Genomic DNA, 26259 nt, shown 5'->3' on the forward strand with positions numbered 1-26259 from the left:
ATGATGGGAAGTTGTCATTTGAAGAATTTAAGAACTGTTGTGCCGATGGCATCCTCAACTCTGAAGAACTGTGGGAGTTGTTCAGTGGCATTGACAGGCGTCAGTCAGGGTAAGGAGGCGCCTGTTATGTTAACAACAAGGAGATTTCAAGCAGAGTCAATTCCCCCTCCCAACACCCATTGCACTATGTCAGATTAGCATGCACTTAAAGCAAATGGGTGCGTTACATAGATAACAAAGATAATATTCTCTGTTAGAGTTGTCAGATACAGTATACAATGCAGACATTTGCTGTAGCTCAGAGGCAGAGTATCTGCTTTGCACACAGAAAATCAGAAAATCCCATATTCAGTCCCTGGCATCTCAAGGTAGGGCTGGGCAAGATCCTTGTTTGAGACCCTGGTCTAGTTTGTTTTGTTCTCATGAAAGTACCCTTAAGTAAACTGGACTTAACTGATGTGGAACCTAAAGCTTTCTCTTGGCAATACAGACTATGTAAGCATGCCATGAGAGGATCAAGAATATGACTAGATAGATGGTGTTGCCTATTGTGGCCTGGATTGCATTTAGTGCCAAGACAAACCATGGCTTAGTGTGAATGCACAAATTTCCGGAGAGGAAATTGTGGCTGCTTAGCTCCTTTTCTCATCCTGTTGCTGTGGCACTGTTGTGTGCTACGCTATTGATTGGCCATCCCAAGCTGAGCTCATGGCTTGTTTACAGAGGAGGAGACTAGCCATGAGCCTGGGTTTGGATGACATACTAAACTATGGCTTAGCTTGCAGCAGAAGGAAGACCAGAGGAGGAACAAAATGGCCACAATCCCCTCTCCAGGCACTGGCATGCTGGCATGTTTTCACTAAAGCAGTTTGGCTCAGTGCTACATATGAGCTGAGCCACATGAGATTTCATTCTACTTAAATTGGTTTAGTCCTTTTCCGTCTTGCTGTATTTTGAAGTATAAAATGACTGGTATATGTAGAAGAACCTGCCTTAAGTTTTGGGATTAGTCTGAATCAATTTTCCTCAGCCTGGTGCCCTCCAGTTGACATCTGAGACTAATGAAGTTGTAGTCCTATATATATGGAAGGCACCAGGTTTGGGAAGGCTTGGCTAGATGACCTTCAGTCATTCTCCGAATCATCAAGGATTTATTTCATCCAGTGAGACGGCAGAATAGTTTGTCTGTGAGCTACATAAGGATGCATTATGTCGATATGGGAGCATCATGGAGCTTGAAGATGGAACTCGGTAAGCCTGGGAATTAAAAGCTGTTTTAAAAATAGTCCAGACTCTGATCATAATTAAGATACTGTGTTAACTTCACAGCAGTATGCTTGAATTGCATGGATCAAAATCTGCTTTGCTATTTTTGTCCAAGTGCAGATTTCAATGGCGTGTAAACCCTCTATGAAATATGCAGGCAAGATGTTTGTTTGCTGGCTTGCTTTTAAGCCCTACAGTGCGGTTTTGTCCATCACAGCGAAACTTCAATTACACTCTAAGATAGATGGCCTTTCTGCTGCATTGTCTCAGCTTGACCCCTTCGCTTATTTTGAATAGACAGCATCCAGACAAGAAACAAACTTCCCAAAGGAAAACAGCTAGAAATGCTTCAGTCCTCCCTTCATGTGAGCTAGTAAATAAACCAGGACATCTACAGTTAACTTTCATTTCCCATTTGGTCCAAACTGGGAAACTGTGGTCAACAGCTTTGGAAACAACCAGGATATTAAAACAGTTTCAAACTGGATTAATATCCTGTCTTGTTCCAAAGCTGGTAATCACCCCCCTGTATGGACAAAATGGGAAGCTGTGGTTAGTTAGAAATTTCCTGGTCTTTTTGATGGCTTAGACGATTGTCTGAATGTGGTGCAATGCACATGTACATGATTATCATACCTGACAATCTCCTTGCAAATAGGATGTTATATCTAACAGGGAAATTCTCCATGCAGTTTGTGGGGTTAGACTGTATGATATTCCACAGCATGCGCTTGCTGTGGCTGGTATCATTTTACTGATCTTAACACAGATAAGCTTTTGGTGCTTGATCCTTAAAAAAAAAAAAAGCTACAGTTGTGTTTGGATGCCCAAAGCAAATCCATGTGTATTGCTTACTGTGGCTGTACTGCTAAACTGATAACTGGATAACTGAAAAGTGCCACTGCCGCAGATAATAAGTCATGTGAATTGACCCTGAGTGATCACCAACATGTGGCATCTGAGATGAAGGACTCATGAGCCTGAGGGTTCAACTGTCAGGAGGATTTGGGTCCTGACCACCACTGTCCACTGGCGACATAGAATTGATTTCAGCATCTGCTCTTGTTGCTCATTTAAGTGTGTGAATATCTGGTCTCAGGTTTATCTTTGCCAGCCAAACTAATTTCATGCCCATATAAATAAAACATGTTTCAATGAGAAAGGAAGACAGATGGAGCAAATCAGGGTCAGATTTTATTTTTCTTTTGTTTCTTTTAATAAAAGTTCCAAGTGACCTTGGAGAACTGGGTCAGAACAGTGTTCAAAATCTCAAAACTATCACAAATCCTGCCAGAAACAATTCAACCTGTGGGAAAGAATGGGACTTTGTATTCCTTTTTTAAAATTGTTACTTTTTTTTTGTTCCTTTCCATGGTTTGTATTGTTAGTAGCAACAATTATTGGTTCTACCTTTGAGATTTTTATCTATGCTTTATTAATGACATTAAATGGTTATATTCCCTGATGAAAAAGAATTAAAATGCATTAGACTGAATGCACCCAGAGGTCCCCTTGGCTCTCATCTCATCCTAAATGCCTCACCCTGATGCAAGTTGTCTTTAGTGAAATGGGTTTTTCATTTATTTATTTTTAAAGCCTACAGTTAACCAGGGGCAAAAATAGAATGAGTATATACACCGGGAGCAGCAATGCTTTTCTTTTTTCTTTTGCACTGTAATTTTTTTTAAAGCATAAATACAACATAGAACAGATATAATCAAAATAGGTGGCCAGCTACCACCAATATATGGAGTTACATACAAGTCAGTTACATCAGTCATACAGCATGAGACATTATTGTACTATAGGAGACCCCAACCCAACAGGCTGAGAGTTAACAGAAGAAATGAAAACAAACCAATTGGTCTCAAACATATGATTAGTAGATTCACCTCTAGCCACTCTACATGTTTCCATGAGCTTATCTGCTATTGCTAGGGGCCATGCCTATCGCACCAGTTTTGTATGTTACAGCCATTCCCATCTTGCAGTGATGCTTTTCTTAAACCAATTTCAGCTCCCCTCCCCACCCTTTGTTGCCTGACAAAACTACAAAGAAATGTGCATGTGGGCTTTAACCTCTGCATTCGTGTGTCCCACACCTCCCATCATCTCATCATCTGCCAAGCAGTTTCTCTCATTCTAGTATTGCCATATTTCAAAAAGTAAAATTCCTGACACCCTAACCCCACTGATTTTTACACCTGAAAACCAGGACATGTCAGGAATTTTCCTGATGTATGGCAAGCCTATCCCATACTGTCGTTTGCAGCAGGCAAAACACCAGAATCTGAGTCATGCAGAGGTTAGCAGCAAAGCAACCCATCTGCAGGACAACCCGTGCTTCTCTCATCCATATGCTTCTCAATGGATGCTGTTAGCAAGCTGGTAAGCAGGAAGTCTCTGACCCTTGTGGTCTCGGGGACAAGGAGGTGCTCACATTCAGCATTAAAGCAGCCATCTGTCTTCAGCTTCTTGATCTGAGTCTCACTGGCTGCTGTAATATAACAGCAACCAGTTCTGCCTTTGGGTGTTTATTGCCACCAGAAGCCTGAGAGGAACGAGCCTCTTGATTCTGGCCTCCACATGTTCAAGACACATTAGGAATTAGCCCATTTGCGTCAACTGGCTTGGGGTTGAGATTGCTGCTGCACAGAGCAGGAGCTTTGCTGGCTCTTTATAGATGACGGTAATGAATGCATACAAGCTCCAATGCTTGCAGTTTAAACTGGGGAAGGAGAATCTTCTGCTTTCAGCTTAGGAAGGTTTCTGAGTAGCCTCTCTCTTAAATAAGCACTGGGAAATGAAGTGGTCCTTCGTCACGACAGCATAATATAACCAGGGCTTTGCCTCAAAATCGGTGATTGTAAAAAGTTGCCTTATTTTGAGTCACACCACTGATCCATCTAGATTAATACTGTCTATAGCGGCTGGCAGCAGCTCTCTACAGAGTTTCACAGAAATGTCATTTTCAATCCTAAGGGACACCACTGGAATATGTGGAACAACCATAGCATACTGTAGATTATTTTTCAGTGTTCTTTATTATTTAAATTGTGTTTCTGGGTTGAATTCCACTTAACGCTGCTTATTGTGGCAATCTGCCCCATGACCTTCAGACACAGGGTGGGAGATAAATTTTTAAATGAATACATAAATTGCTAATTGAAGGAATATTAAGAAAACAATTAAATGCATGTGTTGTAGATTAAAACAATTAAATGCATGTATTTACATATGAGGAGAGGGGAAAGCTATGGGGGAAGCCTATGTTGTCATTACATGATGCAAGTGTTGCAAACAAGTATCAGGGTAGAAAGTGAATTCCTTATTCTAGTCTGCATAGAGGGAAATGCCCTTTTTAAAAAGATGGCACTTGCCATCTGCAGCTTGTATAAGTTTACAGTTTGTTTGCAAGCCACTGCACAGAATTTTAAGTGGGAAAGTGGCATATGAACATTTGAAAGAAAAGCAATTTAAAAATGTTTTTAAATTTGCTGGCTGAGGGATCCAGGGCCTCTTTTTCTTCTTTCAGAATGGATTAATTCCTTAACCTAGCACTGATTTATCACCTAGATGTGGCATCCCTGAATGGGTGCCTGCAGCCATGTGCTGAGTGCCTATCTCACATGTCAGGAGTAGCACATCTTGTCTTTTGGGATTAATTCATAAAAGGTTTTCAAGCCAGAGGTCATGTAGGTATAAAGCCTGGCCATTCCCCTGTTAGAAATTCAGCACTCAAAATAGCAAGCATTCTTCAAAAGTTCAGTTTAACTAGGCAAAAATGAGCTCTCCAGTGGTTTCCAAAATATAAAGGAAATTATTCCTTCCTAGATACCCCATGTAGATAATATACTCCGTCTTGACAGGTTTCCTACATATAACATCACTCTTCATGCCCCTTTCCAATTTTCAAGGGATGCCTGCAATAAGCTCAAGGGAACAGTGGTGGACCTACATTTTGGGGCCCCTTCGCAACCAGCAACAAGGTCTGGGTAACCACTGTTATCTTCTTCAATAGGGTTGTTCCATGACAGATCACCATATCTCTATACCATCTGTGCTACTGAATCTATAACTCTGGGATTGTTGTGATATATAGAATAAAAAAAAAACAACTAATTTGAGTCGTGCCACTCAAATAGGGTCTACCAGACCCTTAAAAAAAAAAAAAAGCAATGTGGACTAAAGTTGCTTCTGGGGACTCTCTGGGATTAGGGACCCTGAAGCTGAAGCTTCATCCATTTCATAGCAGATTCACCCTGCATGGGGATGTGCAGATCTCTGAACAACTTAAAGATGTATGGTTCGGTTATTCATTGTCCTTGAACAAACACCCATTGTGAAAAGAAGAGGGGAGGGCAGAGGGGCAAGAGGAGAAGCGGTACAACAATATAGTCCTCATACCCTATAAAGTGGTACCTTGGCTGTTGAACTTAATCTGTTCTGGGAGTCTGTTCAACTTCCGGAACGGTTCAGAAACCAAAGTGTGGCTTCCAGTTGGCTGCAGGAGCTTCCTGCACTCAATTAGAAGTCGTGGAAGCCAGCAGGATGTTCCAAAAAACATTCACAAACTGCAACACTCACTTCTGGGTTTGCAGCGTTCGGGAGCCAAAACGTCTGAGTACCAAGGCGTTTGACAACCAAAGTACGACTGTATACTAATAGCAAACTCGGTTCTCTGAGTGTGGATCCTTATGTAGCCCAAACAGACCATCTGCGCACAAGAGGAAGGAATCAGCAGGCTTGGGGGGAAACCCAGTTCTGTGAAAGTACAATTTTAAAAATTGGGGGATGGGGGGGAGGGGGAGAGGAGATGACTGAGGGGCGTGGAATAGCCTAATGAGAACAAAGCCTGCTTAGTGGCTAAGGAATGCTGCCTAGGGGCCTAGGGGCATGGGCAGGATGCAAAAGTAGCAAGGAGGCAGAATGGAATGGCATATCCTGGAAGGGGGCATGGATGGGACCCTGTACATTTCATAGACCTCTTCACTGGAGTGTCATGGTCCCAGAGAAAGCAAAAGACACCCTGCACGCAGAGAAAGAGAGTGACAGAGGAACTGGTGGGAAGTAGAATGTTGCGGTAGGAGAAATACCTGTCACAATACAGATCTAAATTTAGTCAGAATAACAGTACCTAGGACTGCTCTTTTGTAAGTGATTAGGAAGTGGAAGCAGCCATCTCTTGCAGTACATCCTCTGAGAGCATGGAGATGGGGAGGTACAAACAGCACGCAATGTTTTGTGCATATTTGAGAGCTGGGTTTTTTTATCCCCACCCCCTGCTGTCAATGGCACCAAGAGCCGTGGGAATAATGTGCTTTACCTTCTGAAATATCACACCTTGGGCACTAGGGGGGGCTTCACTTCCCTTAACGATGCCTCAACCCAGGCCTGAAGCAATTTCCCTGAAGTGATTAAATTAACCTAGATTAATCTCAGGCAACAAAAGGTACTCTGAAAGGTAATTGAAGGTGCCTGAAGAATATGGAGGTGGTGTGGTGAGATGGCTGGCTCCGGAGGGAGTCGCCGAAGGAAATCCAAGGAAGAAGAGAGCTTGGAATTGTATTTGTGCAATGAAGATCATTCCTAATGAGTTTCTCAAGCTGGCAGGCTGCTGATTTCCTAGAATGGAACGTTAACATGTCTGAGTGACTTTTCACTGCCCTTGCCTGATGTGAAGAAAGGGCTGCACAAATGAGAATAAAAAGCATCTCTTCTGGATAAGTTATCTGATGCTGACACTGTAAGAGAGGCAATCTTCACAATCAGATTGGGCAAGGAAATTGATTTGGTCAGGTCCAGCATGATTTATCTCCTGTGTATGAACACGGAGGCTAGGTTGCTTGTGAGGACAAGCCAGTATATAATACCTTGCTTGCGGGATTTACAGTGTCTGCCAATTTGCTACTGGTGCAAGTTAAAGCTGCTGGTGCAAACAACCTCTTCTTCTTCTTCTTCTTCTTCTTCTTCTTCTTCTTCTTCTTCTTCTTCTTCTTCTTCTTCTTCTTTTTATTCATACCCCACCTTTTCCCCTTGCAGGACTCAAGGTGGCTTACAGATAAAAACAAGAATCGCTAAAAATATAGAAAAACAACAACCATTAAAACAATTAAACATTAAGAGAATCAAAACTATATACATGTACAAAATGTGTTTAAAACCAGATGGAAAGGAGAAATAGAGCTGGGTGTCATCTGCATACTGGTGACTCCAGACCCAAAACTCTGGACAACCTCTCCCCGGAGTTTCAAGTCCCATCCCAGCAAGGTGGCCCAGAAGGATGCTATGGTTGATGGTATCAAAAGCATGTATTTTATGTACCGGTATTTGTGCTTTTAACTGTTTTTAATTATCTTAAATCACCTTGAAATGGTAGCTTCGAAGGCAATTAGTTAATTGAAATACCCATAATAAAAGGAGAGGGTATCCATTCTGCTGCTGGGAGGTGGAGATGGTTGGATTTTGTCCCTATATACTTAGTACTCATTCACACCAGGGTTTTGGTGTGTGTTTGTGGCTTTTAGACTGTGATCACAAAAGCTCAGAACACATACCTGCAGTTACACTCGGGGCTGCCTCTTGTGTTTGTTTACTTAAATATTTATATCCCATCTTTCGGCCTTGAAGTTTACAAGGTAGAGAAGAACAAGAGTTTTTAAAAAACCCCATCAATTAAGGGTTTAGAACATTCCTCAGTGTGGATTGCCTGCAGCCACCATGCTAGCAGTAAGCCAGGTTGGGCACTTCACTGGCTGAGGTGTCCAAGGGGCTCAGAAGGACTCCTTTACTGGCCTTACTCAGTTGTGCCACTGCTCCCTCCCAGCCCTATGAAGTCTAGATCCAAAGCAAGGGTATTTCGTTTTGGGGAAAGCAAGATGGCAGGTAGCCACAGTGGATGGGAGATTAGCGTTTAACAGGAGCCCTCCATTAAAATACCTCCCTGCTTCCATGGCGGCAGCAGCAGAGGTGGTTGTGGGTGGGAATACTCTGTTGGCACGTTGGCGTGTATGTTCATTAGCAGGTTGCGGCATCATACCGAAGGCCTCCTGAAGGCTGGTGCTGACCCACCTCTCAAGGAAAGTATGACTAGTACCAACACTGTATTCTTTGAGTGCATTGGTTTCATTCTTCCTTAATTTATTGCGTTGCTGGTTACGCTGCATAACTGTATCTGCAGATTTTTTTTAAGTTTTCCACACTGCCCTGAAATCCATGTTTGAACAAAGGGCAGTTTGTACATTTTAAAACAAACTAAATAAAAATGAGAAACAATTAATACAAAAAGCAATAGAATGGTTATAATGAAAGGCAGTGCAGGGAACAGCAAAACCATCGTATGCAGGCAACACATCAATAAAACAAGGGTGCTGGCAGGGGAATAGCAGTAAGAACACAGGTACAGCAATGTCTCTCCTTCCCCCTTCAGGTTTTGTAGAAATGAAATGCCTCTAGCAAGCCAATCTGGGCCTGGAAGAACGTTTAAATATTTTGTTTTGCTTTATTTGTTTTACTGAATTTCTCAGATTTCACACAAGTACCATATATCAGGCGCTTTTCGCAGTGGAGTTCCCTTACACCATTTACAACAAATAGGGCCACAGGAGAAGTGTATCCACCAGTTTATATTTCTTTAATAAAAGATTATTTGAGCAATTGAGGCTGATTGATCCCTCATGGCTTGTAAGTACCGTAGATCTCATTAAAACAGGCTGCAATCCAGAGGCGATTTTAGGGTCGCACAACTGGTTTGGCCACAATGCAGGAGGAGCCACAACAATGCTATAGAACAGAGCATGAGAGATGAAGGAGCAAATTGTAGCATCACACAGGGTGCCTCCCAAACCCAAACTTTGCCACTGCTGCAATCCTATGCATATTTACCTGGGAGTAGGCACAAATGAGCACAATGGGACTTACTCCTGAGTCAACATGCACAGAACTGAACTGTTAGTGTGACTAATTTCATAGTCTCCCACACTCTTGGCCAATCTCTAGCTATGGCATCGTCTTTCCAGCACTTATGAAACACCAGGTGAGCTGTCATTTAAAGACTGAATACGATGTCTTGAAACTCTGCTAGTATAAGACATGTAATGTAATTTAAAAGTTGGATCCATAGATATTATAATACTCAGCATTTTGTTGATTGCTCTTACCATAGTAGATCATGAATAGTCAAATGCTGTGTTGCTGAAATCCTGGAACCTTTTCATGTCACAAATGTTCTGGTATCTTTTTGGTTCTGCTTGTGTTGAGCTTCCAAAGGGCATAATGCAATGACATTGGCTGCACTTAAGCATGGGACTTATCACACTAGTTTTCCTGATTAGAATACTTATGTCCTGCTCACATACTTTCAACAGGCATCTGGGTGGCCATTGTGAGAAGAGGATGCTAGACTAGATAGGACTTCCCCCCTGAACTAGTATGACTCTTCTGATGTACTTATGTCCTGTGCTAGGAATAGTGTCTTCTAAAAAAACAAACTGTAAATCACTTTTTACATTAAACATGTTACAGAATTAGTATTAGTACTGAGAACAAAGTCAAAATGAAGTGAAAAACCATATTTCTGTTTAGATTCTGTTCTGTTTTAAAGTCCTGGGCAAAGACCCCTCTGCCTGGTTTTTCTCAAGGTTTGCCTGTGCATTGAATAATTCAGCATTTTAATTATTAATTGGTTAATGTTTGTTACAAATTCAGAAGATGAAAAGGGCTAGATAAGTGCCGAGTGCAGTTGGCTCCCTTAGGGAAGTGGGTCTTATCAGGAGTGTTCAGTTTTTATATGTGGGGATTGTTCCGGTGTTTTACTATTAACTGGATGGCAGCCATCAGACACAATTTTAAGAGGAAGCCAAAAGTCTAAGGTTAAATAATAATGTGCAACGTTTTCAACAGGCATAGGATGGTCTAGGCAAAGAACGGCTCCAGCAGTGCAAATGGTGGGGGAAGTAAATAACCTGCTCCAGTAAATAGTAATAAATTATCCCTTCCTTTCCCTGCACATGCTGTGTCCTCCCCAAATCAGCACCAGAGGGTTTGGGGAACCTCAAAGAACAGATTTAGGGGAGGAAGATGTGGGGGGAGAGGAGTTCTGTTGTGCAGGCAGAAATCCTTGCACTCATTCTGATTTGTTTGCAGGGAGATTGGGTGACATTGGCTATTTCATACCCTCCAAGTGTCCCTATTTTCCAGTGACAGTCCTGGAATTACAAAAGTCACCCCAGCTTCTGATTTGATCCTGGAATGTCCCTATTTCCTTTGCTAGTGCTGCCACCACCAAGCTTGGGGAGGAGGATGAGCCAGCACTTGCTCTCAGTGATGGCAGCTGTGGCTGCTGCAGCTGCTGCGAGGGAGCATACCGTTGCCTCTCCACGGTCTCTCCATGACCACCATTGCAAGCCTCCCTCCCTCTCTTGGGCAGCTCAGAGCAGCTGCTGGAGAGCAGGTGAGGTGGAGGAGAGGCTGTTGCAGCCAAGGCCCAGACCCATGTGACTCTGAGGGGCAGGTAGAGGACAGGGCGGCCCTGGGTAGGAGGAAAGGGAGAGCAGAGCAGAGCGCAGGGAGTCTTGATTTATTTATTTTTAATGCTTCATGCATCCACATCTATTCTTGCCACTTTCTATAATTTATTTATTGGTGCATATTTTTAAAAAATTCTACCAACTAATAAAATAAAATAAAATAAAATAGTCACTATTTACATCTGAGGAATTTTGGAGGCTATGCTATTTAATGAGCACTTACAGTGGTATCTTGGGTTAAGTACTTAATTCGTTCCGGAGGTCCATTCTTAACCTGAAACTGTTCTTAACCTGAAGACCACTTTAGCTAATGGGGCCTCCCGCTGCTGCCGTGCCGCCTTTGCACAATTTCTGCTCTCATCCTGAAGCAAAGTTCTTAACCCGAGGTACTATTTCTGGGTTAGCGGAGTCTGAAACCTGAAGCGTATGTAACCTGAAGCGTATGTAACCCAAGGTACCATTGTGCTCTTATTAGTTTGAAGGGAGGCTACACATTGGGGAGGCTAGAATTCCCTGGGAAGATGGATTGACCGTTACACCAGTCTGGAAACTGTAGCTCTGTGAGAGGACTGGGGGGGGGGGCTCTTAACAACTCTGTGCACCCTTAACAAACTACAGTTCCCAGGATTCTTGGGTGTGGGGGAGAGCCACAACTGCTTGAAGTGTTATGACGTTGCTTAAAATGTATGCTGCAGATTATTTCAAGTGGCTTTTCTTCCCAGTTGGAAGTGCTCAGAATTGCATCCTTCATCTGTGCTCAGTGTATTTTCAGTATATATCGCATAAGGGCTGCATGGAGTGGTTTTATCATTATTGTTATTACTACTATGCCACTGGCTGTGCAATAAAATCCCTCTATAATGTACCTTTTCGCCCTTTTCCTTAAAAAAAAAAAAGCTGGCTTAAGTGAGGCATCTATTTTCATTAAAAAGAAAAGGTGGCACAATGTCATTACTGAGACAGAAGGTTGAAAGCTGCGCTGTGAAAAATGTAAAATGTATGGGTGCCAGAAGCTTAGATGGGAGAGAAAAGATCGGTCACGTTTCATTGGCATATGAGAGCGCTGGAAGTCTTACCCTTTACAAAGCGGTCCTGTTGTGGAGGACTGCTGTGTGACCAAAGTGGGTGGTGGGTGGCTTTGCCCCCATTTTTACCCCTGTCCTGTTGCAGGCAACAACCTGTTTAGTGCAAATGTCTGAATGTGCGAGCTGCCAGAGAGGAGAGTGTGGCCTCTTTGGTCCTCCTCTGCTGCCCTGTTGTGAGCTGAGACATGGCTTCACTTAGAGTGCTGTCTGAAAATATGGTTCCTCTTTCATCCGATTCCAGCACCTGTTTCTCTTCTAAGGTTTAGACCCATCATCTCATCTGAGTTTCTTTTTTTTCTCTCGGTCTCTTGCAGCAATTTAGAGACGGAGAAGTTCTGCGGTAAGTAGGCCATTTACTTCCTTGCTATGAAAAATGTACTTCTAGGCATGTTATTCAGTAAGTGCCCACAAAGCATGAGGCTTTTGCTCCTCTGTTGAAGTTTATCCCCTGACCACCCTCCAAGATGGGGCACTAGACAAAAAGGAGGTTTCCTGGTGATAGAATACTCCATACTTCAGGGAAGAGAAGAGATACCGTATTTTTCGCTCTAAACGATGCACCAGACCATGAGACGCACCTAGTTTTTGGAAGAGGAAAACAAGAAAAAAAAAATCTGAATCCCAGCAGCGGTCCCGCTGGCTGTCCTGGCTTCCGGCTTAGCCGTGCGCAGCCTCTCCCTGGCAGGGGATGAGGGCTCCCCTTGCCCAGGAGAGGCTGTGCACGGCTAAGGCTCCCCCAAGAGCCGCGCTCCCTTTAAAGAACGCGTGGAGTGTGTGTGCGGCTCTTTGGGGCTTTTCCCCGAGGGAGAAGGGCCGCCCTCCTTTGGGAAAAGCCCCAAAGAGCCGTACACACACTCCACGCCACTCTTTAAAGGGAGCACTGATCAGAGCCTCCCACCTGCATTCACTTCCAAAGACTCGCACACATTTCCTTTTACTTTTTAGGAGGGGAAAAGTGTGTCTTATAGAGCGAAAAATACGGTGCTTTGGGGGAGAGATGTAGCTCAGCAGTAGCGCATCTTCCTTGCATGCTGAGGGACCCGGGTTCAATCCACAGCATCTCCAGATATACCTGAGAGACAGCCTCCCTGAATGTGTGGGAAGCTGCTGCCAGTCTGTGTAGACCATACTGAGCTAGATGTCTGACTCAGTAGAAGGCAGCTTCCTGTGTTCCTATGTACTCTATGATACTACTGGCCACTCCCCCCAGCGATGACAACACAGATGTAAATATTAGTAGAGGCAACATTTCTTTAAAAAGCAGGTGTGGGACAAAACTGGCATGCCATTTGAAATCTTCACAAGCTTTTTCTCCTACTGCAGAGTATTTCTCGGACTACCTTGGAGAATACAGGCATGTCCTGTCTGCCTTGGAGCAACTCAACACTGCTGTCCTGTCAGCCATGGATAAAACCAAACTGGTAGGTGCGCGTTCATTCTGATATGGGCATGAATGGAGCCAGTAATATATGTTTTGACACTGACAGCTTTAATTAGCCTTCAATCACTCTTTGCATCCAACTCTTTGCATTCAACTCTTTATATTGGTTCATGTGTGGATATCCCAGGATCAATAAATAGGCAATAAGTAGGCATCCAGTCAATGAGGCACATAGTGCAATTGTATTTCTGTGTGTATGGTTCTCATGGTTCTCAAGAGAAAAGCTGAAGTTTGTATTTCATAAATAAAAGTATAGATATAATGAATTCATTTTATTTTTCTCCAAACTGGAATAAGGCTTTTAGAGACAGTCCACTTGGGTCACAGTTCTTTCCAGTGCTTCTAATGTCCGACGACTTGTGAATCACTTTGCCTCATATCCAAGAGAGCCAGTGTGGTGTAGTGGTTAAGAGCGGTAGTCTCGTAATCTGGGGAACCGGGTTCACGTCTCTGCACCTCCACATGCAGCTGCTGGGTGACCTTGGGCCAGTCACACTTCTCTGAAGTCTCTCAACCCCACTCACCTCACAGAGTGTTTGTTGTGGGGCAGGAAGGGAAAGGAGAATGTTAGCCGCTTTGAGACTCCTTAAAGGGAATGAAAGGCGGGATATCAAATCCAAACTCTTCTTCTTCTTCTTTATATCCAGTAGAAAAACTTTCTAGGCTTGATAGAGTGTTTGTGAATAGAGTTGCCAGTTTACAACCCGAACTTTTTCTACACACCTTTAAAAGTTCCGCATCTGTAGCTGCAATCCTAAACACACTTACTAGGGCATAAGTTCCACTGAATAGAGTGGGACTTGCATCCGATGTGTATAGGAATGCACTGTAGGAGAACAGGTGCAGTCATACTGAAATATACTCAGAGTCGCAAAGTGATTTCATGCTCTTTATTTAGCTCATAGTGGTGAGGAGGAATGAATGAAAGTCCCCTCAAAGTATCTGCTTTATATACATTATTTACACAATGGGCTGCACATGATTGGCTAATTCTGGAATTCTACTGTAAGACAATCAGGTTGTGGATTCACTTCTATCTGGAGCATGATTGGGTGGTTCCTGCCAACCAGTCATACTGCTGCATTGTTCTAGGACCAATCAGACTGCTGCATTCTGAATCCTATTGTTCTAGGACCAATCAGACTGCTGCATTTTGGATCCTATTGTTCTAGGACCAATCAGACTGCTGCAGTTTGGATCCTATTCAACTCAGTACATAACACATACCTTCTCCTGCTCTGTTCCTCCATCATTCCTGTCTCCCATCCACTACTCCCAATTTTGCTTTGCAACATTATCAACATCTGTGACACCAAGCCATCTGATCTTTTCTCATCCTATGTTTCGCATACCCTGGAAGCATTGTAACTGGGTTCATTTGTTTGTGACATCTCATTATTTATATGATAGTATCACTAATTTCCCCCCAGTGGTTAATATTATTATGAATAACAATTTTGATTGTTTTCAGCAATGAATTCAGAAGTTGTTGCCTCCTAAGAAATGGCTGTAGTCAGACTCCACAAATCCAAAGTGATTTGCTGGGGGGAAAGTCACTAATTCCATAAGGATAAAAAAAAAATCTGTTTGAGTTGAGAATCTGTTTTTCAGGGATAATCTGTGAGTGCAAGATGGGCATCTATTTAACTGAATATGCTCCTAGCAGAGAATTAATCACTGAGCTTAACTGTACAGCATTTGTTTCTTTTTGCAAACTCCATTTCTGTAGCTAAAAGGCAGAAAGTCTTACCAAAAGCTAACACTGTGAACCCTCTTAAAACCTTCTGCCAGAGTATTATGTTTGCAATTGAGTGCCCTCCATGTTAAACTCGATGTGTGTGAGAAAAATCTTAGAGAATAATGAACGAGAAAACTTCCTGGGAATAGTTTTTTTTTTGTTTTGTTTTGTTTTTTGGTCTTAAATGTGCAAAACCATTTCATTTTTGTGCCTAAATGCTTTCTCTCATTTAGGATGAGGGGAAATCGCAGAGACTTGGCCTTTCAGGTGAAATGTCAGGCGCACCTGTGCCTATGCATGCATGTGAAAATATTTCTGGGTCTTTCAAGGTCAATATTTAATGGTTGGAGAAGATTCATATGGCATTCCTTACCCTCAAGCATTATGTCAGCTGTAAAAAAAAAGAAAAGAAAAAGACTGTGATTGGGTGGACACACACCTGTTTACTCTGAATCCAGTGTGCTGCCATCACGGGTTTACCAAGAAGTGTACACAAGATATTAGCCACAATCCATATCTGCCCTGAAATTATGTGCATTGATGCATTTTCCCCCCAAACCAGCTTTGCTCTGAATTGAGATAATGAACAAACTAGCTGTGCTTCAAGCCAGTAATGTCAACAGAGCCTGAAACAGCAAATAATTTTTGCCATTTCTATTATTTTTTTCCTGGGTGAAAAATGAGGTTTTAAGTAGGCCTGAAATATTTCCTAAAACTAGGGTGGATTTAACCGAGGACCGTGTTCTTTGTGAAGGGCAGAGGTGTTGCCAACTGTTCTTTTCCTCACAGGGCTTCTGCACTATTGTTTGCAATGCAGAAGTTCAGCTCATTGGACTTTTCATATCACCTCATCCCTATTCTAGAACGCTTTACCTGCTAAATTTTTGCCTGTTAAAAGTCTGGGACGGAGGGAGAGATTACAGGAACAGAACTGGCAGAGCTGACCCTCCACAGAGAGTTTTTGGAGAAAAGAGACTGGAAAATTTCCTTCCATGATCTTAATGTATGAGCTACATACATGCTTGGCTATGTACTCTTTAAGGAGATGGGTGTCAAAAAAATTAAATCATCTCAGAAAATTAAAAGAAAGTTCCTTAGTTGCTATAAAAAAGCCCAAATGTTTAGACCAGAAGGTTGCCAATTAAATGAAAGATTCAAAATAGGGCTGCTGACTTTTCTTCTAGAAGAGGTTGTTTAACAGCAGGATGACGGGCAAAAATTCAACAGGTGCAGCCCTCCCAGTATGGAGGTGCTTTATCTGGGAAAGTATTAATAGGCTAAGGTAGCATCAGCTTCTGCTTGCCTCAGCAGGAGTCTCAGTAGGCAGAGGAAGAGGAGAAAACGCATCTCATTATGCCAGGCTGTATGGCTGCAAAGGTTGCTCAATGTGAAAAGCTCCCAGCGCTGATGGAGAAGGAAGGAGAGACATTTGGATCCTGGAAGGATTCCATCCTGGAGAGAAAATGGCATGGGCTCAACAATGCAACAGCAGATCAATAATGTATGCTGCTAAAGGTCCCAAATGGGGAGGCATTATATTAGGCTGTCACGCAGGCGTCCTTCTTCACGTGGTCCTAGAGTCCTCTAAAGTGATGCATCTCAGATGGATTTTACCTGAGTTCCCTTCTATTTGTCAAATCCAAACCTTATTCGATATCCTGTGCATTCAAGGAAGGGCTCTAGCTCAGTGGGTGAGCACCTGCCTTGCACCCAGAAAGTCCCAGGTTCAGTCCCTGGTGTCACCAGGTACAGCTGAGAAAGCCTCACAGCCTGAAATCTCAGAGAGCCACTGCCAGGCTGTGTAAACAATACAGAGATAGATGGACTATTGGTCTGGCTCTGTCCATCCCTTTCTTTTTTTTTCCAGTTTTCTTTTTTAATTTTTTTTTAAATTTAAAGTTATAACAAAACATATTTTCCAAAAACATATCCTTATTCCCTCTCCATTTTTCCTCCTCCCTCCCCCCACAAAACCCACCCCCCGACTTCCCTCAGTTCCCGTCTTTGGTTTCTCCAATAATGCTATTTTCTGCATGTTACAGAGTTGTATAGATCCTCCAACTGTTTAGCTAATTATTATCAGTAAAAAAAAAAATTGTGGATGTTTATTCAAAACCTGCCAAGGAGTCTAGTTCGCTTTGTTGCGTCTTCAAATTTCAAATACTTTGTAAAGGGTTCCCATTCATCCTTAAAGTCGCAGTTATCCTTGTCCCGTAGCTTATGAGTCAATTTTGCCAGTTCTGCATAATCCATCAATTTTTCTTGCCATAATTCTTTAGTTGGGATTTCTTCAGTCTTCCATCCTTGTGCTATCAGAACTCTCACAGCCGTTGTCGCATACATGAAGATGTTTTTCAACTTTTTTGGCAGGTCTTTCCCTACGATCCCCAACAAAAATGCCTCGGGTTTTTAAACAAATGTTTTCTTCAGTTCATTGTATATCATTTCCCAAATTTTTTTAATTACCTTACAATCCCACCACATATGATAAAATGTTCCCTCCTTTTCCTTACACTTCCAGCATATGTTTGAACTAGTTTTGTACATTTTCCCTAACTGCACTGGTGTTGTGTACCATCTGTACATCATCTTCATGTAATTCTCCTTCAGTGGGGAACAGTCTGTAAATTTTAAGTCAGTTTTCCATAATTTAACCCAATCCTCCATCATGATGTTGTGACCTACATCTTGTGCCCATTTAATCATAACTAATTTTACCTCTTCATCTTTCGTCTCCCATTCTAATAGTATGCTATATGCGGCCTTCAGTAGTTTCACTTTCCCTTCAATCACTTCCGTTTGAAACCTAGATCTAGTATAACTAAATCCTTTCTTACAGTCTTCTTTATATGTTTCATGTAGTTGTCGATAATGCAACCAACTCTGAAAGTGGTCTTTGATCTCATCATAATCTCTTAATTTCCATTTTCCATAATGTTCCTTTAATAAATCAGCATATGTGAGCCATTTTCCTTTCTTTCCAAGTGGTTTGAGCAGTAATGCTTCATGTGGTGAAAGCCACCACGGAGTCATTTGTTCCAATAAGTCTTTATATCTCTCCCATACTCTCATTAATGATTTCCTGATTATATGGTTGTAAAAGCTTCTATGAATCTTCCCTTTCCCGTACCATAAATATGCATGCCAACCAAATCTGTTGTCATGACCTTCTAGTTCTAGTGCCTCTTGCTTGTCCAATCTCATCCAGTCCCTGATCCATACCAAACAAGCAGATTCGTAATACAATTTAAGGTCTGGGAGGGCAAACCCGCCTCTATCTTTTACATCTGTAAGTATTTTATGTTTTATCCTTGGCCTTTTGCCCCCCCCCCCAGATAAATCTTAAAATCTCTTTCTGCCATTTTTTAAAACATTCATCTTTCAGGATGACTGGTATTGATTGAAAAAGAAATAGCATTTTTGGCAACACATTCATTTTAATCGCTGATATTTTTCCTAACATTGAGAGATTCATTCTGCTCCATATTTCTAAATTTCTTTTTACCTCAAGCCAAATTTTTTCATAGTTATTTTTAAGTAGGTTTATATTTCTTGATGTTAACCAAATCCCTAAATATTTAACATTTTTATGGACTTCAATCTCAATATTTTGTTCTAATTCAGTTCTTCCTTCTTCCTTCATGTTTTTAACTAATAATTTAGTTTTATTCCTATTTAGCTTAAATCCTGCCACTTCCCCAAAATTCTGATTTTTTTCTATTACTTTAGGGAGTGAAGTTTTAGGTTCTTCCACTGTTATCACTAGGTCATCTGCATACGCTTTTAACTTGAATTCACTTTTCACAGCTTTTACACCTGTAATCTCCTTATTTGCTCTTATGTTTTTGGCAAGTACTTCCAAGACCAGAATAAACAATAATGGTGATAATGGGCATCCTTGTCTTGTTCCTTTTTGGATCTTACAGTCATCCGTTATCACCTGATTTATAATTAGTTTGGCTTTTTGTTCTGAATAGATTGCTGCTATTGCTTTTAAAAACTTGGGACCACTTCTAATTTGTTCTAACAGCTTTATCATGAACTTCCAAGAAACATTATCGAAAGCTTTTTCAGCATCTATAAACATAATTGCCACTTTCTTTTCATTTTTAGCCTCCAAATATTCTATTATATTCAAAATATTCCTTATATTCTCCTTCATTTGTCTTCCTGGTAGGAACCCGGCTTGATCTTGATGTATATATTCATTTAATATTTTTTTTAATCTGTTAGCTAGGATATTTGCAAACAATTTGTAATCATTATTTAACAAGGAAATAGGCCTATAATTTTTAATTTGCAGCAAATCTGCGTCTTGTTTTGGAATTACTGTTATATAGGCCTGTTTCCATGTTTCTGGGATTTCGCCTGTGTTCAGTATTTCATTCATGACATCTTTCAATGGGTTCACTAATTGTTCATTTAATATCTTATAATATTTTGCCGTAAAACCATCCGGGCCTGGAGACTTGCCATTTTTAGAGCTTTTTATTGCATCAAGTATTTCTTGCATTGTTATCTGGGAGTTAAGGATGTTCCTTTGTTCTTCTTTTCAATGTCTCTCTCAGATATTTACATTGTTCAAGTTTCTTCACATATTGATGCGGCCACTTATGGATTATTCACTATAGCGGGGCTGTAGAAGGGTACATCACATTTAGCCAGAGGGGAGTTGAGCCGTAGGGTAAGTTGCGTCTCATGCTGCTCAAGTGATATCAGAAGAACCCTGAGGATATGCTGCCTTGTTTGGAGAACCATCAAGGCTACTCTGAACTTCCACACCTCCCAGTGAAGCTTGAACAAAACAATGCTAAGACCTAACAGTTCTTTATTGATTTACATGGGGCTGCTTGTCTTCCAGCAATCCATTATGTAATACAGTGCTGAGACAGCATTGATTGCTAAGCAGGTGGTTATATTTATTACCATGTTCCCAGGATTTAGAGCAACATAGTGACTTCTAGATGTTTTGGACTACAACTCCCATGAGTCCCTGCTAGCCATCTGGTTGGCAAAGGCTGATATGGAGCAATACCATCCAGACAAGCTTTGTTAGGGGGAAATGGAAGGCCTAACTTGATGTGAGCCATGACTGGGTCTCCCAGTATCTTTTTTCTTTTTCTTTTTTTTGGAAGGTTGATCAAAACACCTAACAGAGTGTCTAAACTGGGAGACAGCCATTTCTCTGATCAAAATGACATGAAGCTAATAACCTTGCTGGAGATGGGAAAGAAAAGATATGAGGAACCTGTTTTTCCTTTTTCTTCTCCTGCGGGTGTTTTGATTGGGGGAAATGGTGCAAGTAAAAGGGTTAGACCCCAAAGCATCAGGACTCAAATCTCATCTGCCCACCCCCATGTCTGCTTTTAAACTTTCACAAAGTTGTTGGGAGATCTGAATTTCCATTTGGCCCCAATCTAACTACTTGTTTGTTTATTGAATTTTTGCCCAATCCAGCAAGTAGAGATAAATAATTCTGTGCCAATCACCCTTCCCAGAGACTTGAACAAATGAATGTTGTATTTAGCTGTTGGTGAAAATATGCCAGTATGGGGAAGAGACACAATCCCATGAGGAGAAACTTCCACAATCGGAGGGGGAGGGGAGCTACCACATAGAAGGCCCTGAAGCCATGTACAGCTAAATCTCCATGGCAGGAGGGGAAAAAATTCACACATGAAAATGGCTCTTAGTGTCTTCTCTTTGGGGTCTTCAACATTTAACAGTCCTTTGTCTCTGCTCTCATGATTACAGTTCTTCTCCATAGGAACTGAAAGCATTCAAACTTAATAATACAAGTAGTATCACTGGATTCTATTTTGGACACAAATGTATTGGAGAGATAATTCAAAGTGCTCAGCAGGAGGGGAGCATGATAGATTTCTGCTGTTTCCTGTGATTCAATTCCCCTATAGTAATAGGCATGGCCCAAAGGTCACATCTAAGCAGGGAGCCTGGTATTTGAATGGGATACCCACTTCTCTGACTTGATTAAGGCATATGTGCACAAAGTGGGCCTATCTCTAATCTGACTTTATGACGACAGACGTTTTGGATAGACTTGAAAATAGAAGTGGGGCTGAGAGACAGAAATGACTGTAGACTAATAAGGTAGAAAAGCTGAAGTGTAATAGGACCAAACTAGATGGAATGGGCACAGAAGCCTGCTTCTTTTCAGTTGCCCAAGCCATTCACATATAAAATAGATGACAGCCAGTCATCCTGGGCTTGGGGCCTGCTGGGGAAATGGTCGCAATTGGGCGAGCAAGGCAAATCAGGACCATGGTCAGTTTCCAGTGGGCACTGATGGCTGAGCTTTGGAAGGAGACAATTGAGGTGACGCTGGGACCCAGATGTAAATGACATGATACTTTTTGAAATAGGAAAAGGAAGCTATGTTCTGCAAGCAGAATTCTTTGTGTGAAATATCACATTCATTATATAATTTCTGGAGAATGCTGAAGGAATGCTGATTTTGAGTGGAGTGCCCTACCTCTGATTTTGAGTGGAGTGCCCTACCTGGGTGGATGGAGCAGCCAAGTAATTTCGTTGCCCCGAGAGGGGGCAATGACAATAAAGATATTATTATTATATTATTATTATTAGGAAGACACACCTCCATGCCCTTGCTTTTGACACTTGAGGTGTGTGTGTGTGTGTGTGTGTGTGTGTGTGTGTGTGTCCCACTTTATTTCTGTGATTCTAAGTTGGTTTAAAGTGTTTTTTGATATTGTGTTTTAATGTTGCAACCCGCCCTGGAACCTAAGTGTGAAGGGCAGGTAATGAATAAATAATAACAAATGGTAATCACACCAAGTATATTTTTTATTTATTTATTTTGTTAGTTACCTAACACAGCAGACTGTCTCTAGGTGCCTTGCAGTTATGTTTGGTCCTCAGCTATCAAGTTAGGACATCTTGTGACAGACAGATACCTTATTTTTAAAGAGCCCTCTTTCTTGCAGCTGATGGGAAAGACCATGATTCTGCAATGCAATCTTCATACAAATTTAAATCTAGTAGTTACATATATAAGGAGATATAATAATATAATATAATATAATATAATATAATATAATATAATATAATATAATATAATATAATATAATATTATAATATAATATAATATAATATAATATAATATAATATAATATAATATAATATAATATAATATAATATAATATTGACTTTCTCTGCTATTGCAGAGGAGCACTACATTTATGTTGCATTTGAGTTAATGGTTCACTGTTTGATTTTGTTTTGCTTTCATTTCTTCATTTCTCTTAGAAAATTGGCAACAGGTATGAAGTTTTAATCACCAGATAAGTAGAATGCATAATGTGTAAAGTTGGTCATGTTGTAATGAATGATACTTCCTTTTATCTCCATTTGAGTGTAGAAATGATGGGTATCCGTGCATTTTTCTCTTCTCGTATTTCCATTTGCTAAAGAAAAACCTGTTTCCATAGAGAGTTTAGGCGCACAATCAGACCTCCATTTATTTAACTCCCATTGATTTCAAGGAGAAAGAGCTGAGAGCAGAAATCAATATGACACAAAGCGCCGAATTTTGGTTGGATACAAAATACAATCGCATTTGGAAAGCCACTGTGCTCTTGCTGTTTTCTCTCTTCCCCATTATGCTTTTGCCTTATCTTAGTTGAAGCATTTTCTTTGCCTACTTGAATTTCTCATGCACATAAGCTGCCCCATGCTCTTGATAGTCTTCTTTGTTCATCCAAAAGCCACTGAAAGAGCTGAGTGAGGCCACCAAAGAGCCCCCAAGCCATGCTGCCTTGCCTCTTGCTGGGGAAGCCAGGATTTTTATAGGGTGCCCCCTGCCATGAAGCAAGGCATGCAATTCCTTGCACATCCTCTCTGGAAAGCCAGGAAACAATGAGGAGCCTCCTGATAATACAACATTATGCATGAGCTCTCCTTGAAACTCAGCTGGAAACTTCTGCAAACTTTGGAAAGCCAAGATATGAAGTCCCGGGGAGTTCTGGCTCAACAGATGTGGCCTGAAGAGTGGCTCTGGGCAGCAAATACGTTCTTTGTCTAACTTTAACAAGTGCCCATCAGGGATCTGAACGCTCACAGGGTCCTGGCAAGCCTTGCCTTGAAGATCCCTTTCATAGTCCATGGACACATAGCAGTACTGCTTTGTAAGCCGGGCCACCAACTTTTTATCCAAGGACCCAAGAAGCTGTGGGTCATTGGAACTCTCCAGCAGCAGGGTATGCATGTGCTTGCAGAGAGCCCTCCCAGCCACGTCTAGTCGGTAGGTGCCTTCCATCCAGGTTTGCCCAGAGTGGATCGGAGTGACATGAGAAACCCCCGCCCCTGCCTCCACGCTCAGTCCAGCGACTCTACCACAGGCACAGAGAGAGAGGAATCCTGTGTTGGCCACATGTAAAGCTGGGACACCAAAGCTCTCAAAAAACACTTCTGCCATCTTCTCTCTGTTTGTAGTAGGGCAGGAGGGAGAGTCACTCATCAGCATAGGATGGTCCTCAACAGGCACTCTCAATCCACAGTAGAAGAGATGGCTCCACAGATTCTCCATAGCCTCCCAGTCCACTATGATGCCATGCCTAACTGGATGGTCTGGGGATCTTTTGAAGCTGCCTTTGGCATGGACACCACAGGAAATAGATAGATGTTTGTTCTGAGTTATCCCCGGATCAGTGGGAGGCAAGTATGTTGTCTTCATGGAAATCCTTGGCCTTTCCTCTCCTGCAAAGCCTGATCGACTGAAGGCACTGCCATTGTCTACCACAATCGCAACTTTCCCCATAGTGTTGCACCTTTCCTCATGCCCTCTTCTGACTTTGTGGAAGTGGAATTACGTTAGCAGAATTGGAGAGGGATAAAAGCTCTTGTCACCCTGCCAAAAAACCAAAGCATAAGTAAAGAAGGAATGAGGCTGTGAATTCCCTTGGTAGTCAACTGCTGAAGTGAAAGTAGGATTCCTGTTGAGCATCAGAGTCAGGATATCTGAGCAATCTCACAACACAATTGTTGCTTACAGGAGTAAGTCCCTTTGGGATCCCTTTTGGTTGCAGCACTGCAGGCCATAGCGATCAGATAAAACATGGTGCTGCAATACACCGAGGTTTTGTGTTTCTTCATGGACTCAAAATAAATAACAAGTGACATGACCATTGTGACTGCTACTGGTGTATTGCTGTTTTTGTTAGCACCCTGAACTCTTAATACTGCATAGACAAGACTGAACAGATGTTAAGGACTTGCATAGTGCTGGTATGTGCACTCAGTAGTAGAAACACAACCTGGTTTGCATGTGACACTAAGCCATGGTTTATAAACCCTGATTTAACTTAAGCACAGTTAAGCCTGATTGTCCATACCTGCACCTCAGCTTAACTTTGGTTTATGTATTAACCAAGGTTTGCAGCTGGTTTGTAAACCTTGGTTTATGTTAACCATGGCTTAGCTTAACATGGGATGCATTCCAAAGGACATGGTATCATGTCTACTTCAGAATTCATGCTTTATTACAGATCCCCAAGTGTGCTTACATAGGAAAGTGTTGTGGAAATAAAGACATTGTTATTATAAGACACTGAGATAAAGCCTGTTGCCTATTCATTGAATATTCATCCTGATATGTTTACATGGAGGTTAAATGTCACTAGCAACTAGTGGCTATTATCCCATGTTTTCCATTGCACTTTTTTTGTTTTGTTTTTTGGACATTATGGCTGTTAGAAAGGTGATGGGGGAAAAGTGCTAGAATGTACAGGATAAGAAACATTTTTTGTGGATGAACAGCCCTACGAAAAGGCATAGCAGACACATGTGTGCAGTTTGTAGCTGCCCAGTATGCATTTCATGCTTCCCACAGGTCTCACATCCTGATATTCCCACTTAGATAGTAGGTACCAACACTTTTCTTGGTTGCACTTATGGTGCATCTCCATTGGTTTTGCATGGAAAGTGGGTGCCTTCTTGGCAGGGGCGCCAACTTGCCCCACACATTGAGAGGGTGTGGTCATGTGACACTGCCCAGCATGTGCTGGGTGGGGGTGGGACTTTCAGAGGACAATCTTTGCACTTGCTAGTTCCAGCCTATGCCTGGCTCCTGGGCTGTCAGGCGGAGGTTGGGGCGAGCGAAGGCAAAGATTGCCCTCGCTTGTCCTAGCCCCCACCTGGCTCCTGGGTTCCTGGGCTGTCAGGCAGAGACTGGGGTGCATAGGGGGTGGCAGGGGGTGATGGCCCCCTCAATATTGGAGGATGCATCTCCCTGCCCCCAAAATATTTGGGGAGCTGGAGCCCCTTGCATCCCATAAACCCAGCTTCCTTGCTTCTTGGGAGTTTTATTTATTTAAAATAGCTATAACTTGCCCTTTATCCTAAGATCTCATGGCAGGGAACATACATAAAACACCATCCATTTACCAAAATAATGAAGATAAAATAAACTAGAATGTCCTCATGTAGTGCCACAGCGGACGATCAATAATAAACCTTCCTGACATTGACCATTGTTGGTTAGCAGAATCAATTTCATACCTTGTCATATGTCTCCTCCTGTTTACCTTAGACTCATCTGAGCCGCCTCTGGATATTAGAAAACTTTGGCACGACAATGGGGAGGTCCTGAATGAGATGGCCAAAGAAGGGAAATGCCCAGCTTTGATGGGAATTCTTAGAACCTGCTGTGGTTTCTCTTCCTAACATGGATTTCCTTCTCTTGTGACTTCATTCAGTTCTGTTATGTGTAGTTCCATGGCAATGCAGCAGTGGGTGATCTGTGGCCCTCCAGGCGTTGCTGAGCCCCAGCGCCCATTATGCCCAGGCAACATTGCCCCATTGAAAAGTTTTTGAAGGGAGTGGGCTCTGCATTGGTGTCAAATCCCAGTAGCATTGACTATGTTTATTCATTTGGATTGTACCCCTCCTTTTCTTCACAAAGCTCAGAGCAATGTTCGTGAGGTTTCCAGGTGGTCTCTCATCCAGAGCCAAATCTGCTTAGCTTCATTTCTGAAACATCTTCATGACCTCTCAGACCATTAAAATAAACAAAAACTCCACATGATTAAAAATAAGTATAAAGCCAATAAATCCCAGCAGAATACCATAAAATGAAAATCAGTTATAAAAAATGGGGAAATAACTGGGCACTTTTACTATTATTGATTTTAAAGTCCCCGTCAGGAGCTAAATACACGCTTCCAC

The 26259-nt window shown here is 42.0% G+C and overlaps 2 protein-coding genes across 8 annotated transcripts in view; one reads left to right on the top strand and one right to left on the bottom strand.

Annotated features, from left to right (window-relative positions):
* Positions 1-26259, top strand: part of NECAB3 (N-terminal EF-hand calcium binding protein 3) — an 82047-nt gene that overhangs the window by 31355 nt on the left and 24433 nt on the right. Inside the window, exons 3-5 of the mRNA XM_081866804.1 lie at positions 1-109; positions 12193-12218; positions 13202-13299. Of these exons, the coding sequence (XP_081722930.1) occupies positions 1-109; positions 12193-12218; positions 13202-13299 (233 nt within the window). The remainder of the gene's footprint in view (positions 110-12192; positions 12219-13201; positions 13300-26259) is intronic.
* On the bottom strand, positions 2-26099 carry ACTL10 (actin like 10). Of its 7 annotated transcripts, none has more exons than XR_014157727.1 (3): positions 25594-26099; positions 16361-16509; positions 14659-15448 (listed from the first exon to the last, which is right to left on the bottom strand). XR_014157727.1 is itself a non-coding variant. In XM_081866802.1 (2 exons), exon 2 carries the CDS (start codon positions 23852-23854, stop codon positions 22736-22738), a length of 1119 nt encoding a protein of 372 aa, XP_081722928.1. In that variant the 5' UTR covers positions 23855-23944; positions 25594-25766; the 3' UTR covers positions 22531-22735. The 7 variants fall into 7 exon arrangements, 2 of the variants coding, with proteins under 2 accessions (XP_081722928.1, XP_081722929.1); XR_014157728.1 differs by lacking the exon at positions 16361-16509 and adding an exon at positions 21907-22022; XR_014157729.1 differs by lacking the exon at positions 16361-16509 and adding an exon at positions 21907-22055.

The sequence above is a fragment of the Podarcis erhardii genome (genome assembly GCF_964252035.2).
Source record: "Podarcis erhardii genome assembly, chromosome: 6".
NCBI lineage: Eukaryota > Metazoa > Chordata > Lepidosauria > Squamata > Lacertidae > Podarcis > Podarcis erhardii.